We start from the raw sequence: 18,638 nt of genomic DNA, 5'->3' as shown, positions 1-18,638 counted from the left end.
GAAAGAGACACTTTAAGGCATTTATTTCAACAGTATCATTCTGTTACGCAGTACATTAAAATAATCACACAGCACAAATGCATGATGCGAACAACAAGAACAAAATGAACATTTCTACCACAGTTAAATTGTCATCTAGCAGCCTAATACCCAGAAACCTACTTCTGTGTGCTGGACTAGGAAAGCATTGGGCAGCGTAACATGCATCTACAGTTTCTTAGGAAGAATCAACGCACTGCCTACTTATTTACCGCAAGAAACTGAAGTTCTCGGCAGTAAAGAGCAAGTGTTTCCTGGTGAGGAAAACTTACATCCGCTCTAGTTTCTCTCCTCCTAGACTTTGCTTGGTATCATATTTCAGTGCAGAACGAGATGCAGCAGCTTCACAGCAATCTGGGAGTATCTTGTATAATAATCTGGGGCGATGGACATCTCCTCCCAAGTGGTCAATCTTTTATACTATAACTTATCTGACAATGGAATTTCTGCCATACCTTTAGGAAAGTCTCCATAATCTGTGTACATCAATATGCTGGCCGTAGACGCATCTTTATAAACAAATAAGGTAAAACACGTAAATTCAGACTTAACTGTTTATGTTGTTTTATCGGACCCTGAAATAGAGATAACAAGGCAGATGTCTGAGACTGGTTCTTGGAAAGATAAGGACAGACATCTGTGTCAAAGGAAGACACGTCAATGATTCTGCAAAAACAGAGGGAAAAAAAGTCTCGGACTGCACAAGATGGAGTCTGGCCTTATGGATTTTATGAACCACAGAAAGGACCGTCCCTAGTTGTGTCTTAAGAGATGCCCAATTTAGTGGGGGCAAATCACAAAAATTGACAGACTGGCATCACACACCACCAGGTGTCATGCTTCATCATCTGCCAGTCCTCGCCCTCTAAAAACCGCGTTTGATAGAGGGCGGGCATACACCTGAAGACAGGGATGTACTTCTAGACTAAGTGGGGGCCCAAACAAAAAAAAGGAGTGAGTGAATTTAAAAACCATCATAGTATACCTGAACAATTTTTATTCTATGGGGTTACTATGTGGGATTAAAATATATAAGTGCGGTGAGTGGGGACCTTATCATCCCGTCGCCGCTGTGAATCAGTGATTGTTAATAGGGGGTCAACATGTTTCTGCCTGTATTGTCCACTTGGGTACGTGGCATTCGTCAGGACCTTAAATATTGGGCTCCAATCTTACCACTGGGGACGTAGTCCTATAGCCAGCTGCCACCTGTTTAGAGAAACCCTATTGGAAAAACCTATTTGCCCCATGGGAGGGGTAGGGGGGAAATCCTTGTGGCCACATTAGTTCAAGGCGTACTCCCCGCTAGAAAACCTAGTGCTGCATGCGTCCAGCCTCCTCCCCGGTGACGCTTTGGTTGGAGGCTGACCGTTCTCTAGTGCCCTAACGCCTCTAGTTCCCTCCCCGGGCCAGACCCTGGGTGTAACTGTGGTTCTTTGCTTATGGATTTTATGTCAGAGGTTCCGCTTTCTCCAATCAGCTATTCTAAGGAACCACATTTTTATGCAACACCCAAGGGTCAAAGTGACTAGGGATAATTTCCTGATTGATCAATAATTTCCAGAGTATTCTCATTTTAGGGAAGGAAGTGGTCTAGAATGTGGAGGGTTTATAGGTTTCTATCCAGAACATTAAACCACCTACTACAAAAGAAAGAACCTAAATTACCACCCGATTTGAAGGGATGGAGTATTCTTTTTTGATTACTTATGTTACCATGTCATAGTGAATAACTGAGATTACAACTTGCACGCCACATATGAACTGCAAAAGGGAGAATCCCATTAATTTCATTAGTCCAAGGAGCACCAAGTCACATTGTCAACCCTTTTCTTCAGGTTCTGGGGCAGCCAGTGGTTACTGAGAAGTTCTCTGGTAACTAATTGATATTTACCACAAATGTCCCAGGACCCTTGTAACTACTGCACTGCTTATTAGATACCAAATGTTTGAATTTTGGTCCTCGACTCTTCTAGTTGTAGATTTGTCAAAAAGTACAGTCATTTTAGGTGAGAAAAGTTTGGAACTCAGATACACCTACGACAAAAATGACTGGTATTCGATAAAGGTTGACATCCATTCAAAACAAAGCATTTCAAACCGTACAGTTCTTTGCATAAAGCAGCAAAATGCATAAAAGTTAAATGTGTAACAAGCATTGGCAAAGCAAATAGGTCACGCCAATGAGAGCTATTGGTTTTAGCAATGTTTTGTAGCCATGCTGTACAACTTTGCACTGTGGCTAAAACTCATTTAAAAAATGCTGTGACCCAAGCCGGGTTTATGCCTCATAGGGCAACACGTCACAATATCCGGCGTGCACATGTGGCGATTGCTGCGGTCCAGCGGCGCGAGGCTCGGGCAGCTCTCCTTTTGGCCGACATGGATAGAGCTTTTGACTCTCTTAGTTGGCGCTATCTCTTTGCCTTGATGTAACGGCTGAACCTGGGGCCCCGCTTCTTGTCCTATTTAACACTTCTGTATACCGATCTTACGGCCTCGGTTCGGGTGGCAGGGGCGACCTCGGCAAGATTCCCGGTGAATCGGGGGACGCGGCAGGGCTGCCCCCTGTCGCCTTACCTATTTGCCTTGGCCATGGAACCACTGGCCTCTTGGGTCCGTATGGATGCGCAATAAACAGGGTTTGAGTGGGAACATGGCCTCTCGGACCGTATTGCCCTATATGCCGACGACGTGTTGTTCTTTCTGTCGGATCTCGATAGAACAGGGCCGCGGCTGCTCCGCATGATGCAGGTCTTTGGGGAGACGTCCGGGCTATACATGAACCCGAGGAAATCCACCCTTTGGGTGCTGGGCGGCCAGGACGTACAGGGTGAGTGGATGGCGTCACTGCGGGTTGCGGCCGGAGGGCTGAAATATCTGGGGGTCTTTCTGACCGACGTACCGACGATCGCCTGGGAGCGCAACGTGGTGCCGGTATGGGAGAAAGTATGTCGGGTTGTTAAGCTCTGGGCGCGTATGCCTCTCACTATCTGTGGCCGCTCTGCCATCTTTAAGATGGTGGCGCTACCTCGACTTCTTTACCAGCTCCAAAACCACCCTTATGAGATTCCTCTCCGTTGGTTTCGAAAGGTTAATGCGGTGCGGAGTCAATTTTTGTGGGAAGGGGGTCTGGCCAGGGTGTCGCTGAGGGTCTGCTTTTTGTCAGTGTACGACGGGGGACTGGCCGCCTCCGATATCTTATCCTATTATTACGCCTCCCATTTATTGGTCCTAAACGAATGGTGGTATGGAGATAGAGGGGACCAGGCGAATGCGGTGGAGAGGCGACTTATGGACCCACATACGGTACATACCCTGCTTTACGCGACAGTGCTGCGGGAAGCATTGCCACCGGTCACTCAAGTGGTGTTTCGGGTGTGGCGCCGGGCTCTATGTCATATTGGCTGGTGGGGTAGGCTTACCAGGGAAACTCCGTTGTGGCAGAACGGGCTGCTCCCTCCGTTGGCGACCCTCTCTGGGTTTAGGGACCGGGACAGAATTGGTATCTCCACATTGGGATCGGTGGTTCAGGGCTGTGTGATGAAATCCTTTGAGGTCTTACAGCATGAGTATCAAATGCCACAGACGCAGTTCTTTAAATACCTCCAACTGCGCCATGCCCTCGCCCCCAGACTGGAGGGTCTTCAATCCATCCCTGAATTCAGTCCCCTTGAGGCTCAGGTGTTCATGGGGGATCTCCAAGAGAAGAAAGTTTCTAAAATATATCGGTCTCTGGTGATTCATAGTGCTCCGTCCCTGCAGGGTCTGCGTGAGCGGTGGGAGACGGACGTTGGGCCATTGGACGAGGCGGATTGGAGGGAGGCACTGGCCTCCCCCCGTGAGGCTAGTATAGCGATCCGCCTGCGTCTCGTCCAATTTCGGTATCTGCACAGGACTTATTACACGCAACAGCGGCTGTGGCGGGCGGGTCTTATCGCCTCCCCGGACTGCCTTAGGTGTGGGCGGGAGGTAGGGTCTTTGGTGCACACGGTCTGGCACTGCCCTACGGTGCACCGGTTTTGGGGAAGAGTGTTAGGGTGCTTGTCAGAAGTGTTGGGCTGGGATCTCGCTGTAGACCCCAGATTGGTGTTGCTCCATGTTATGGCTGATATTGGGGGTAATATTTATAAGTGTCACCTGCTGCTTCTGGGCCTAACGACAGCCAAGCGGGATCTGGCTCGGGCGTGGAAGGCCCCGGCGGCTCCCTCTTTCAATGTTTGGAAACGAGGTTTAGATTTCAATATGGGCCTGGAGTTGCCGATCTTTAGGGCGCGTGGGTGTCCTTGGAAACACTTCAAGATCTGGAAGTGGTGGGCTGATTATAGGGGCATTTTCCTTGCACCGGTTCCTGCGGATGGAGACTTGGGGCCTATTTGAATGTCAAGCGTGGGTCTGAGCTCTAATTGTACAAAGATGGTTCTGGTGGTGTCTGGCGGTGGTGTGGTCCGGGGAGGGGGGAGGTGGGTTTTGGGGGGGGTTCTTGATAGATGATGTATGAATAGCTCTCCATTGTTCCTCTATATGGCAAACATGTCAAGAGTTGTTGCTATTTACTATGTGGCAGATCCCCTGGGTTTACAGGGGCCTGCAGCCCTTGCCTTCATGATCAATAAAAAGTGTTGTTAAAAAAAAAAATGCTGTGATGCAGCCAGAGCAATGCTCCCCCCCCATATTGTTTTTTTAAAGTGCTGGATGCATAATAGTTTTTTTTTATTATTATTATTTTTAGTCGTGCTGCTTAGGAGCCATGCTGCTATACAGAAAGGCTACAAATCATTGCCAATGTCGGCACTTTCCATGCTGTACAGCATTAACAAAAGGCAATGGTGGAGCCAATGGTTTGAAAGGCAAGACCTATTGGCTGTGTGTTAAGTTCATAAATCATGATGCATCCACTTGGAAAAGGGCTTCTTTGAAACATGTGTGGCTTAGTAAAACAGCTGTAAATTTCAAGAGGTTCGACGAGGACAACAGGGAAGAAGAAAAAATATAAGTAGTACATTAATCACAGCGAAATGAGCAGAAGGACGGCAATCAAGCTGAAAGAATGCTCCAGCTGAAAGAAGAGGAAGTGAAGACAGTACGCGCTGGGCAATTAGAAATCAGCAATCAAAAGTGACAATAAAGCCAACAAATGCTAGGCAATGGTCGGGCTGCAAGCCCCTTGTATTATACAAGATCTTTCACAAGCGAGAGCATGCACTGTCTCAGGAGGGGCCTAAACATGAAACATGCCCATCCACCTTCTGGAAGGGAACTACGGCTCCCAGATGTATACCTGTCACATGGTTGATATTGGGTTCTACTAGAGGTGTAAGTTTATGAAGTGCTAAGCATTTTCTGAAAGTTGTCTGGCCTTTGCTACATATATATCTATCTATCTTAGATAGATAGATATATAATAATACTGTGATATATATGATATTATTTTAGGTATTATTCTAGGTATATATTGATATATATATATAATAGTGTTATACAAGATTATTATTCTAGGTATTGTTATATATAGATATTGTTCTAGGTACAGATTGTTATAAGTATATATTAGAACATTGGAATGTGGAGCACTCCATTGTAGATAATGGAGTGCTCCATGCTTCTACGGGCCGGTAAAGGCCCGCAGAGCAACATTCCAATGTTTTACAAAAGCCTCTTGAAGCTCAAGGGGATTTTAAATCTCCTCGAGCAGCCTTTGTTTAATTGGTTAGAACATTCTGCCCTTTAGTGGCAGAATGTTCTAATAGCCTTATAGCCCTTCGTAGCAGGGCTATACCGCTATTAAAGTCCCGCTGCTTTTGTTAAAGTCCCTCGCCTTCGGCTCGGGCCTTTAATAGCCGGTATAGCCCGCTACGGCGGGCTATAAGGCTATATTAGAACATTGGAATGTTGGGAGCTCCATTGAAAACAATGGAGTGCTCTGGGCTTATAATGGTTCGTATAAGCCCGGAGCACCAACATTCCAAAGTGTCTTTGTTCACAGCTCTGGCTGTGAACAAAGACTTCAGGGAGCCTGAGGGGATTTCAATCCCCTTGCGCTCCCTGAAGGCTTTGTTTTGTTAGAACAATTTGCCCTCTAGTGGCGGAATGTTCTAATAGCCTTATAGACCTTCGTAGCTGGGCTATACCGGCTTTTAAAGTCCCTCTGCTTTGTTAAAGTCCCTCGCCTTCGGTTCGGGCCTTTAACGCTGCAGCGGGCCTTTAACAGCCGGGATAGCCCGCTACGGCGGGCTATAAGGCTATATTGATATTGTTCTAGGTAGTAAACTCCCTAAGAAACCAACATTTAGTTGCCCATACTGTGTTAGCAGCTTTCACAAGACTATTGGCACCAACTAGTCTCTGGTTCTCATCGGTAACAGTAGAAGCACTGGTTTAGAGTAAAAGTTCTACCACACTTTTGAACACCAATATCTCTGGAACCATAGGACCAAGAGAAATAGTTCAAAAGCTTCCAGAATCCTAACAATCAGCCTCCGCTAATAGGGTACACACACTAAGAATTGAGTAGAGACACACTAAGAAAGAAAGGATAAAAGGAAACAAGCATTGTGTTCATCTCAAGCTTGGGGAATGGTGATGTAGCAGCATGGGTGTATTAAAGGTCCTCATCCAGTCGCAACGGCTCTTTACTGTATTTCCATTAGCATCGCTCAGTCTCAGCGATCTGTAGTATTCAGTTTGGAGCAACACATTCATCCCTTGTGGGTTCTAAATGGGAGCACTTCCGGTAATGGAGACATTTGGCAACTGACACTTCTTTTACTGTACATTCTTGCCCCCCTGCTTTTCTCACTATATATTAATAACCTGGGGGATGTTTTGTCTTCATCTTGTAAAGACATCCCAAGAGTAGGTACTAAGTTGATTCCCGCGTTGCTGTATGCGGATGACACGGTCCTATTGGCTAGAACTGCAAGAGGCCTTCAAGCCCTTTTAAATGGTTTTAACGATTTTATGGTCTCTTTGGACTTAGTAATAAATTTTAAGAAATCCCATTCTATGACAATAGGAGATGGAGCTGCAAAAAAGGTTAAATTCTTCTGCAATAAGCAGGTGCTAACAAAAGTCCAGACCTTTCCATATTTGGGGGTCACTTTTGATGATCGAGGATCATGGGTCGCGCAACGCGCGCTGAAACAGAATATCCTCGCCAGGGCAACTGGAGCGTTGTTGGGTTTTGCAAAACGGCTGGGATGCAAGCCCTTGCCCGCGATTTTGAAAATATACAACGCTAAGTGTGTGCCTATGGCCCTGTACGGTAGTGAGGTCTGGGGCTATGCACCCGCAGTGGAGATTCAACTAATTGAGAATGCCTTTTTCCGGAAACTTTTGTCATTGCCTGTTTCTACTTCAATTTTTAATATCCATGAAGATTTGGGGGCTGAATATCTAGTGGACCAGATTGCCGTTGCCCCTTTAATGGGTTGGCTAAGGGTTTGGGCGCAGCACCCACCAACCCTAAATCAGCTCATTATACAAGATTGTCTGGTCCTTGACAAAGCCATGTGCATTCCCTGGCTACGATATATTAAATCTAAGATGGAGACTCTTGGCTGCCTAGAATTATTTGAGAGACCATGCGAGCTGTCCAAAATGAAAATAAAAGACTTAAAGTCTCAGTTCATGTGCAGGGCAAAGTTGCAGAGAGAAGGCGAGGAAGTGTGTAAACCGTCTGTTAGGAGATTTGTCATGTTAAGTATGGGCAATGAGATTCAGCCATACTTGACTTATATAAATAACCCTTTTCATTTGTTTTTACTGATTAGGTTTAAACATGACATGTTACCCTGGCTCCTAGCACACCCGAAGGGCTTTTTTAAAGAGTGCACTTTGGGCCCCTGTCCATGTGATAACGCCTCCGAACAAAATACGCTGCATATGATTTTTTGCTGCAAATTTTACACTCTGTTACGTAAGAAATTTATTTGCCCAATTTTTAAGAACTGTCACTTTGACCAAGTAAGGCCCGCCTTGGTATTTCTGCAAATGCTGGGCTCTCCCTTTGTCTGTTTTGGAGTTGCCAGTTATCTTTCAGGGGCTATTAGAAGTAGAAATCGAATGTAGTTTAATATATTTTAGCTCTATTCTTTTTATAATGTTGGAGAGTCCGAGACCAGGCCTTTTTTATCTTTTTCCTTTTGAAATCATGAAATAGTCTTTTAAATTTTGGCCTGTTTTATATCTTTTAATGCTCACTTTCGCCAATTATTTGTTTAAACATATTTTTATGTATATTTGTGTACTTTGCATTGTTTGAATTTTCTTTGTTAATTATCTTTATATGTAACTATTTGCAAATGAAATTTTCTGTATGCTTTGATGGTTTTAATTATTAACCGAATAAAGCTATTGTTGACTGACTGACTACTGTACTGCATACAGATTGTGGCATACATACTCATGGGTTATAAGCTCTCCTTAGGGGACGCAATTTGGTGGAAACATGTGAACCTGTTTGTGTGAGGAATGACAGACATAACTACAGAGGCCCTCCAACTCAAATCACAGTCAAGTAAAAATGTCCAAATAAGCAAAGAAAACTGTGACACTCTGCAAGAAAGATTAGCCATCTCTGTTTTCCAATTATTGCGAGCACTAGTCAGCGTCTTATTTAGGGGATTAGTACTGATGGCTGTTTTATGCCGGCTGTTTTATGCCTGCTGGCATCATATCATCCTAACACTCAGAAAGGGGTGCATTCATCAATTTTAAATAAAGGAATTATGTGATAGGCACCACGGTGCACCACTCCCTTCCTAATGTTGTTGCTAGGTTGGGTTATGCATTTTTTTTTTTTTTTTTTTTTTTTACTAGCCTCTTTTCCAGCACCACCCCATAAAACAACCCTTTTCCACTGAGGAGCCACACTGCTGCTGCTTAGAAACAGGCTTCAGAGTAGTGTATCTCTCTTGAGGAATCTAGCTCCCAGCACTATTAGAATAGTTTTTACCTTCTGGTGGTCTCAAACTAATGGACAGTAGTTTGGAGGTCAGTGCATCAGCCCTGGGAGGCGGAGCTTGCCTGGACTCACGATGGCTGCAATTTAAGATAGCTCCGTAAGCCATCTAACTATCCGGCAGGAATTCGCTATAATCGGTGCAACAATATATGCTACTGCTACTGATCAGGGTTGCGCTCGACGAGCTCTCCCCAGCGGTGTGCTCATTGTGCCTGAACAAGCAACAGAGGGATGGAGAGAACAAGTGAACTTTGAGGCCTAGCAACAGCCGATCCCAAGGCCTGGCTGCTGAGGGGGGCACTGCGACGTGAGTGGCAACATCCCCAGGACCAGATGGCAGACCTGTCCCCTGCTGGGGAGAGATGCGCATACCCTGCCCGGAGGGCAATCGCCAGAGCTGCTGGAGGCTGCAGGCTTGTGGATCGGGTGGCGACAAGCAGCGGGCCCTTAGGACTTGCCTAGCACAGAAGCGGCGGATCAGAGCCCCGGAGCAGAGTCCTTTCATGGGGGAGGAGTGGGAGGTCGCTTTCTGCTCTGTGTTGGAGCATTGAAGATTGTTGGCCCTGACAAACATTGTGGGACGAGGCCCGGCCCGACTGAGCAGGCAGCTGTTGGCAGGCTGCAAATCGACTGTAAACTGATGGTAGCTTGGGCCTGGCTTCCCTCCCTCCAAATACTGTGGCGTTGGTGTGCTAGCTACAGCAGCGCTGACCCCCTTGCCTGGAAGGTGCATAGTGAGCTGATCCTGGTTGCAGAACGAAGGACGGTGAGGGTCATCATCACTGGACAATCGGCGGACAGGGGGCACAAGCAGGGGGAAGTACCACAGAAGTGGGATTGGCAATTAATATTCAAATCTCAGAAAATACACTTGGGAACCCCCAACCCTCTGATCTGATGGCTGTGAGTGGTGCTGCTTGGGCTCTGACTTTGGAAGTGGCCTCTACCCCTCCCGTCCCCACCAGCTGGATCACCGGCTGAGCTCCCCTACAAAGTCGCATTAAGTAGGTGACTCCACGCCTAGCCCTGAGGGTTGGAAGGTACATAACAAGATAGACTGGGGGCCTCTTAGCACCACATGTTCTTCAGCAGACGATTGCGAGCCTGACGGCAGCTGCACTGAGTTCTGGTCCATCACGAACGATGGGCGAAGTGGATAAAAAAGAGCCAAAGCTGCAGTTTGAACAGCGAAAGTCCAGGCAGAAGGAGACCAACGCAGACAGATCTACAGAGGAGCAGAACGATAATCTGGGGGAGGCCGAAGGAGACATTTACCAAATTCTGGCGGCAATGCAGAAAAGCCTGTCTATTATATATTCGAAGATCGACTCGCTGGCCTACCGGATGTATTGCATGTCGGAACGCTTAGATAAACACGCAAAACGCCTGGACATGGCGGAGGGACCAGAGACCGAGGTGGAAGAAGCTCAGATGGAAACAGGTAATGCCCAGTAGCAGACGGAGAGGCTCCTCAGCATCCTACAGGACAAGACAGAAGGTTTGGAGGCTAGATCGAGAAGATGCAACATTTGCATCACGGGTCTCCCCGAATCGATGGCTATGGGCAACATGGAGGAGTTGTTGAGCAGCTTTTGGCGACACTCCTTGGCCGCAACACTTTTTCAGCCATGTTCGTTGTTGAACGAGCCCATCGCTCCAATGGCCCCAGACCACCGCCTGGTGCTCCCCCTCGACCTGTAATAGCAAAGTTATTGAACTATAGGGACAGGGGTGTAGCGCTGAAGCAGGCCAGGAAGAGATGCGACCTGAAGTTTGAGCGCTCCTCGATCTTGCTCTTTCCGGACTTCACCATGAGGGTGCAAGAACCGAGGCAGCAGTTTGCTCCCTTGAAGTGACACCTACGTGAGCATAACTTGGAGTACGCAATGTTATACCCGGCCAGACTACGAGTCAACATGAATGGAAAATCAAAAATCTTCACTGATCCTAAAGCACTGCAAAAGGCCCTCAAGGAATCTGTTAAGGCTAGCGAGCGGAGAAGAGGCGCTGAGGAGATGGTCGGGGCAGTTGGCGGTGACCTGGAGGAGCAAGACTGATACAGTTATAACTTGATCTTGTCAGTACATCAACCGTGTGCTACATCAGCATGTTATTTTCGGGAGAAGAAGACATTGCCATCAAAGATGGTTACATATTTGTATGTTAGTATTTATGTATATGGTATTGATATAGCAGAAACCTAGTGAAAGGCAGTGAGTGATTGGAGGGTTAGCCGATTCAAAGATCAAAAATTGACTGTTACTGCGTCACAATGAACTGTTTTTTTAAAGTAGCGCCTCCTTAGCGTTTTCCAAAATTGGAGCAGGGTTGTGGGTGGTAAGTGGTGGAAAGTCATGCAGCCCCAGTGCTTAATTTGAGCTGGTGACTTTCGGTACTCAGCACCAGTACTTAAATATCAACACTGGCACTTATTATAGTCTGCAACATTATGGCGCTGTTTGTCTAATTTAGGGATAAGCATAACAACAGTTGTTTAATAATGAAATAAACATTACAAATAAATGACTAATATCTGCCACCCAAGCCATTCTTAAAGTTTTTGGGGGCCTGGAATAGTCTGAATTATCACACTTCTAGGAGTGTGATGGTTTGTAGTTGTGTTGATGGTGTCACGGACAATGCTGGCAGGGGGAATGGGTGGTGTAAGCTGCAGGTGCCTCCTGACGAAGGCCCTGGCACTTATTTTATTTTTTACAAATTAAGCACAGTCAACCCTAGTGCGTACCAATCCTTTTCAGGACTAGGAGCTGGGCTGCTGTGAGAGAAATCAGAGAAACTGGAATCCATTATAAGAGAGTGATGGAGTATTGGGGGCAGCAGTGTCAGATGTAACAGGAGAGCTATAAAGCTTTTACGGTCTATATTTATATGAATCCATAGATTATTCACCTATCACATCACAGTCATGCTTGTTGTCTCTATTGGCAGACTGTGAATTGTACTGTTACTGTATAAGTTGAGAAAAATCCATAAAATGTGTGCATTTAAAAAAAAAAAGCTCCAGCACGGTTTCTGGGCTTATTGATAACAAATGGGCAGGCTTTAACAATACCTGGATTGGTGAGCCCGTCAATGTTCTGAGGCATGTCCTACAATAAAGATTCAATCTGACAGCAATTTGCACTTGAACTTTGGGAGGTCGCATCTTATCCCTCTCAAGAGTTCTGCTCAAACTCCTGAACCACAGTTTGAGAAAGGCAAACATTGAGTACATGTAGGTCTGCCATATTTGAAGAGATCATTTAAACACTATTATCTGATTAGAAGGTGCTGTATGGCTGATTAGTTTGCCTAATATATTACTCTGTTTCCCCTCATTTCTGACAGAGTGAAGATGAAGCCATTGGGCACTGGGGCCTTCAGAATGATAGGAAGACCACAACCGTCTAGGATACAGGAGATGAAAAAAGCTGCTGGGGACAATAATTTGTGGTCATATTCCACACACAACATTGCAGAGAAGCTAAGACGCTTTTTAAAATTACCTGAGCCCCTTGTACATTATAGTTTTTCATGGTGACAACTTCTCTAACCAATCTTTAGTGAATGGCTTTGTGAGAAATAAATTAATCAAGGGGCTCCCGTTAGCTTCATGAAGGTTATAACAGTTCCTGGAATAACTCAGGACCCATAAAAAGTGTGATGCAGATAATCTCACATGTCAATATAACTGGTGAATAAAAGGGTTCTTACACAGTCAGTCAAACCTGTGTGTTTTTCTTACTACAAATCATGCACTGCACCCAATTACACCATAATGTACAACTCACAGACATTAATTTCCTTTCAAAAAAGTATTTTCCAGAAAACTGTAGTCTTTAATCGAAACCATGTCATCACTCATCAGCGATTTCATTTGAGATGTCATCAGTGAAGTCACTGACCAGGTAATGAGTGATTTATTATGTGAGGTCATAAGCTATGTATCGCGAAGGCATGAGTTATTGTTAGCTCAGTTAACTAGAACCGCTGAATTTCTCTTGTTTTGTGTGTGGGAAATCTGAGCCCAACTATAATGGCCCTGTAAACTTTGGTTTTCAGTGAATTTCTAAGGTTTTTTAAATGCTAATTTCGAACTATAACGTGCTTGTAACCTTCCTCATGATTGTGCACTGTCGTGGCAATGACTTAGGCACATTAACTGGAGTATGACTGGAAATCCTAATGACGGATACCTTTGTTGAATTGATGATTATTTTCCCTCACACTGTCTTGGTGTACTCTAACATATGCCAAAGACAGAAATGGAAATGGTCCAATAAATTCTTTTTCATCTCAAATAGTTTTTATTGAATTTTTCAAAAGAACAAAGAAACAAATAAGTAATAACACAATGGTAAAATGATAATGAGCACAAGAATACTAACAAATAATAAAAAACCATGAGAAATACATAGGAAGTAAAAAACAGCAAGTTACTCAAGTGCGTTACCGTGGAAGTCGCAGTAAGGTTGAAAAGAAAAACAGGTGGTCTATATCAAAAACAATTTTCACATGTGTCATAAGAGAAAATACAATACAATACAGGTGTACAACAGAGGACATAGCATTCTTTAAGCAATGTAATATAGGAGATTGAGATAATTTTCACGGTGGGTCGTATGTGAAGGAAAAGACATCCCGTAAGCCTCGTAAATCTCACATGAAGTGTGAAGTTAAATGGGAATCCGAACCTAACTCCAGTGAAATTCCATTCGACTGGAAGAACATTTCTCCAATATTATCCCAAACAAAGCTTATGCTATACTGGACCCCCGAGATGATCTTTAAACTTAACCTCAGCCAGAGCCCGACATGCAGGAATTGTAATACTCTTGTTGGTAACCTTGCCCATATGCTCTTCCTATGCTCTATCCTTCAAACATATTGGGATCAAATTTACTAATGTATAGGCAAAACATTTAATATAGTTCACCCCCCCAGGGAATTTTCATACATCTTGCTAGGCTTTCTGGACCCAAAGATCACAGATGAGAATGATCGTTATTTGTTAGACCATATGCTCACTTTAGCCTGAAAAATCGAACTCAGCAAATGGAAAAATTCAAAAGAAGTCTCCTCTAGGATGTGGCAAGAATAGTTGTCCTTCCTCAGAGGGGCTGAAAACATCTCACTTCACACCTCTCCTTGGCGTAATTCACACAGGAAACTGTGGTCTAATCAATTCTGACCACAGATTGACAAAGCCAGAAAACATGTTAATAAAATTGTTTCTGCATTCCTCAGAGACCTTCACATGGGCTGTATTTACAACAACAATCTGTGTTTTGACATGCATGGAACTTATTGAAACCTGAAACTCAGCATCCGGTCTTATGTGTCATATACACACAACCAACGCAACGGCTCTTTTCAGAGCCACCTTAGTACCTGAAATATTGTGAAGATTTTTTTAAAGGTTATTTATTTTTAGTTTTTGACAATCTTCGTGATGACGGCGCGATCCCCGCTGATACGTCACGAAACCGGAAAACAAAAGCAGACATTCAATGACCACCAACACATCCAAAAATGATATGTCAAAAATCCATTCTGAACGTTGCACTACACATATTACTATATGCATACTTCTTTCAGAGCATGTTTAAACTCATATTTTTGTACTAAAATCCATCTTTCAGACCCATTTTCTGTTTTCGCGGTTATTTGGGAAGTCAAGGTGATGTTGTTTAACTGCGACAATCGTGCCTTTTCCATAAAATCTAAAACACATATATCCACACATATTACAGTATTTTACACACTAGGGGTTTCTTACAGTATTCTCTAAAATCATGTTTTTCTAGAGAGTTTATATTTAAGAAAAACATCTCTAAAACCTATTTTTTTGTGTTTGCGGTGACGCCGGAGATTGCGATAACGTCGATACCTGCGATCAACTCGAATGCGTTGCAAAAACGCAAAGCAAAATCTGGAATTCAATAGCCACCACCACATTCAAAATGTATTACTATATAATTAATTCTAACCATCACACTAGATAAATCATTATCTAATTAACTCTATAAAAACAATTATCAGAATCTAAATAGGTCTATAACAGTGTGTACCAATGATTTACTGATATTTTTTTGTTTTACATCTCCACCAATATTTGCGAAGATGTCACGATGTCCCCGCACATTACTTGTGTCACCAACACACCCATTTCTCAAACAAGGGGTCAGAGTACCTCTACTCTGACTCCTTATGTTAACTTTTTCAGATGTTTTCAGCCCCGGGAACAGTTCCTGATCAATAAAATGGCGACGCAACTTTCAGTTCAGGTTCCAAGCAGCCAACCAGAGCATTTACGGAGGCGTGTGAATTCGCGACGAATCAGGAAACCACTGCAAAATATCCGCGTCCAGAGACATTACTACAATTTTCGGTTTCCATTTCTCAAAACCTACTGAACAGATTTACACCAAATAGGCAAAAGGCACTTCCTTGAACCAACATCTACTTTCCTGCCAAATTTGGTGTAAGTCTGCTCAGTAGTTCGGGCTGTAGGTGTGACTAAAGATTTCTATGGTAATTAACAATACAAACGCACCATTATTTCGCACCCAAAATTCTTTGTCCCCACTGCACAGATCATCCCGAAACTTTCCATGACAACCAGAACCTACCTTGACACTTTTTTCATGAAGATTGGGCAAACAACACTAAAGTTAAAGGCAAGCCATAAAATGCTTTTCCTATGGAAACTAGGTCCTAACTATAACTACCTACTGGCGACCGCCAGTAGCTAATAAATTATATATATATATATATTATTTTTTTTACATATACACACACACACACACACGTATATATATATATATACACACACACATACACATGCATATACATACATACATAATGTCTGACCAATTAGGGTCGTGTTTACAAATTAAATTATTGCGGAATTTTGCACAGTATTATAAAGTTGAGAACGTCAACAAATGAGGTTAACCAATTGTGGAATACGAAGCACAGAGACACAACAAACAAATGTGTAGTCTGTTTTCAGTTCCTATCAAAGCACTGGTGCACTTTAAATTGTGGGGAAACATGGGTATGTCATGTGACCAAGGCCTCAAGGGGCTGAACGCGTAATGGCAGCAGGAGCACGAAAATAAACTATTTGCACGCAGAAAGTGGTGTCCGTTCCTTACTGATTCCAGTGGCAGGGAATTTCATCCACCTGCATTTTTGAGCCCCAATTCCAGAAGTGAGCAATAACCTTGGTAAAAATCAGTCAAGCTGCAGCAAGAAAACATAAAAATGTCTAGTCCTAAAAAAGTGAACCATCGTCTTTTGTTTCTGTAATCAAAAAGTGAAATTAGAATTATCAAGGATCAGCACCAAGACCGCGGAATGGATTCAAACTACATAGCAGAACTGGATTTGCACCAGATGCTTTTTAGGTCTCACTTTAGACAGCGCATGCATTCTCGAGTCTCTTGGAAAAACTTTTTTTTAAAAGGGCTTAGAGCCAGCATATTACTTAGCATTGGTTGGCTGTGAAGTCACTGTCACTTCCTTGCTTCTCATTGGTCAGTGCTTCTTGCTTTCACTTTCTGTTCTAGCGTTTCTCTATTCCGTGGAGCATAGACCAAGTACAGCTTTCCATATGCGGCCAGTGCCCTTCTACTGGCAGCAAGTTTGCAGATACTTTTTTTTTTTTGTTTAAAGTTTTATGTGTATAAGGAGTGCTTTGTTTTGGAAGCAGTCTCTATGCACTATTCCCAACCCACCCGCATTCAGTCTTTCTTTTCCCCATCCCTGCCACCACCTCCCTCCTGCCACTGCTTGACTCATCTGCCCTTTACTTGCTCCACTCACTGACCCTTCTTCCCCCAGGCCCCTGTCGCTGCCTGCCCAATCATTGCGTGGTTCCACCTCCTGAAGCTGCAGACACCACCTGGTATTCAATCCTGCAGTTTTTTGTGGGGTTCATCTGTACTGTGACATCCAAAGATACCCGTGGGTAGGCGCCCGTAGCTAGCTGATTATGCAGCACATGCACTGCCATGTTATACACATGCAGTCTGAACTTTTCTCGTACCCCCTTCTACGCAGCTTTGAGGTGATCTGTTGGACAGAGGTAAGCTGACACTGGTGGGCATTGCGAGAGGCTACACTGCCAGGTAAAACTGATCTCTCGGCTCTTCATTTGATAGCTTTCACTGGCACAAAAGCCCCCGTCATAGCTGGAACCATAGCCGGTACCCCATCACCCGGTCTTTGATTGGCTCAGCTTCCCCCCTTTGATGCCCATTATTGCTTGCCCGTTCCCCATCGCCCCCTCCCACCAGAAACAAAAAAGTGCTATGGTCGAGTCATAGCTCTTTTTTTAATCTTTAGTTTCAGCCATGTTGCACAGTGGCCGCAGTGCTGTGCAACATAGCTAAAAAAACATTGACAAGGCCAATAGATCTTGTTTAGGCGAGACTTATTGGCTTTGTCAGTGCTTGTTTAAAATATTGAGTAGAATGTATGCACTGTTAAGTCCACTGGTGCACGCTCAATTTATTTCCAAAACTTTATTGAACTCTGATAGACTTTCTGAATTGCGTCTTTGGATCCTTATGGATGGACTAAGAGGATTGAGCTGACTTGGCCTACATCAATCTTAGTAACACATTGGACTCCATATTCACAAAACAAACCAAAAACTAAACCAGAAAACATTAAATTGGACTGTTCAAGGTTATATTTACAACCTGGATAAAAGATGGTCTAGGCGTAGGTATTTTCATAAATCATTCAAATGTAATAATAAGTTATCTACAAGTTATACAAAACAATTACATTGGAAAAAAATAAATGTTCCCCATCTTTCTTTATTTTCCTTCTCTTCGACTAAATTTACTTTGATAAGACTGGACTAAGACGGTTTCTGAGCAGGTTGATCCTGGCACTTGTAGCTTTAAAAAGTTGTAGAATACATCGGAACTTATCATTAAACACAAGTCATAGATCAGAAACAAGCTTTCTTAATCAAAAACATCCTCCCTAAACAACAAAATCACTCACAGGAACATGGGTCAGGATGGTGGATGCCAACAGTTCACGTGCTTCCTCAATCTTTGTTTTCTTGGGTCCTCCCCACATCCTCTGCCTCCGCACTTTATTGCCAATGTATTTTAATGCCTATGAGAGAAATGTAATACTTTTTGAAAAACACAAACAGGAATATTGGTAAGTCAACAATCAGACCATTCACATGCAACTAATCAGAATGCATTACAATGGAGAAATGTTAATAAATAATGCAAGAATGCCTTCATGTTTTTTCTAGCTTTGGTTATTAACTTTAACAAGCCTGTTGGCATACTGCCACAAGGCTGGTTAGCATACAAAACGTTCCTAAAAGCCATGCAATGCCAAGGCTTAAGAGAAATCCTCTGTGCTATGCCACAGCCTCCCGCCACCCAAAGGTAAGGTGTACTTAGCCAGAGAGCTAAAGACGACTCTCATTCTTGTGAGGCAAACCGTCACAATGGGGATGCAACGTTGGGTATGTCCATATTGGACTGGAAACAACTGTAGTGGCAACAGTGTGATCATAAGCGTACATCCCCCTCCTCAAAGCCCTTGGCTTATATGGATTAGCTGATTAAAATGATGAACCAAGACTGGGGCA

The 18,638-nt window shown here is 43.9% G+C and overlaps 1 protein-coding gene across 2 annotated transcripts in view; it reads right to left on the bottom strand.

The window, feature by feature from the left end:
* The window catches only part of POLR3B (RNA polymerase III subunit B), a 1,087,861-nt gene that overhangs the window by 727,341 nt on the left and 341,882 nt on the right, over window positions 1–18,638 (bottom strand). For both annotated transcript variants that reach the window (XM_085652533.1, XM_085652534.1), the window contains one exon: window positions 18,029–18,145. In XM_085652533.1, the coding sequence (XP_085508659.1) occupies window positions 18,029–18,145 (117 nt within the window). The remainder of the gene's footprint in view (window positions 1–18,028; window positions 18,146–18,638) is intronic.

The sequence above is a fragment of the Triturus cristatus genome, chromosome 4_1 (assembly GCF_964204655.1).
Source record: "Triturus cristatus chromosome 4_1, aTriCri1.1, whole genome shotgun sequence".
Taxonomy (NCBI): domain Eukaryota; kingdom Metazoa; phylum Chordata; class Amphibia; order Caudata; family Salamandridae; genus Triturus; species Triturus cristatus.
Note: the sequence above shows the minus strand (reverse complement) of the source record. Positions and strands in the feature narration are given on the sequence as shown.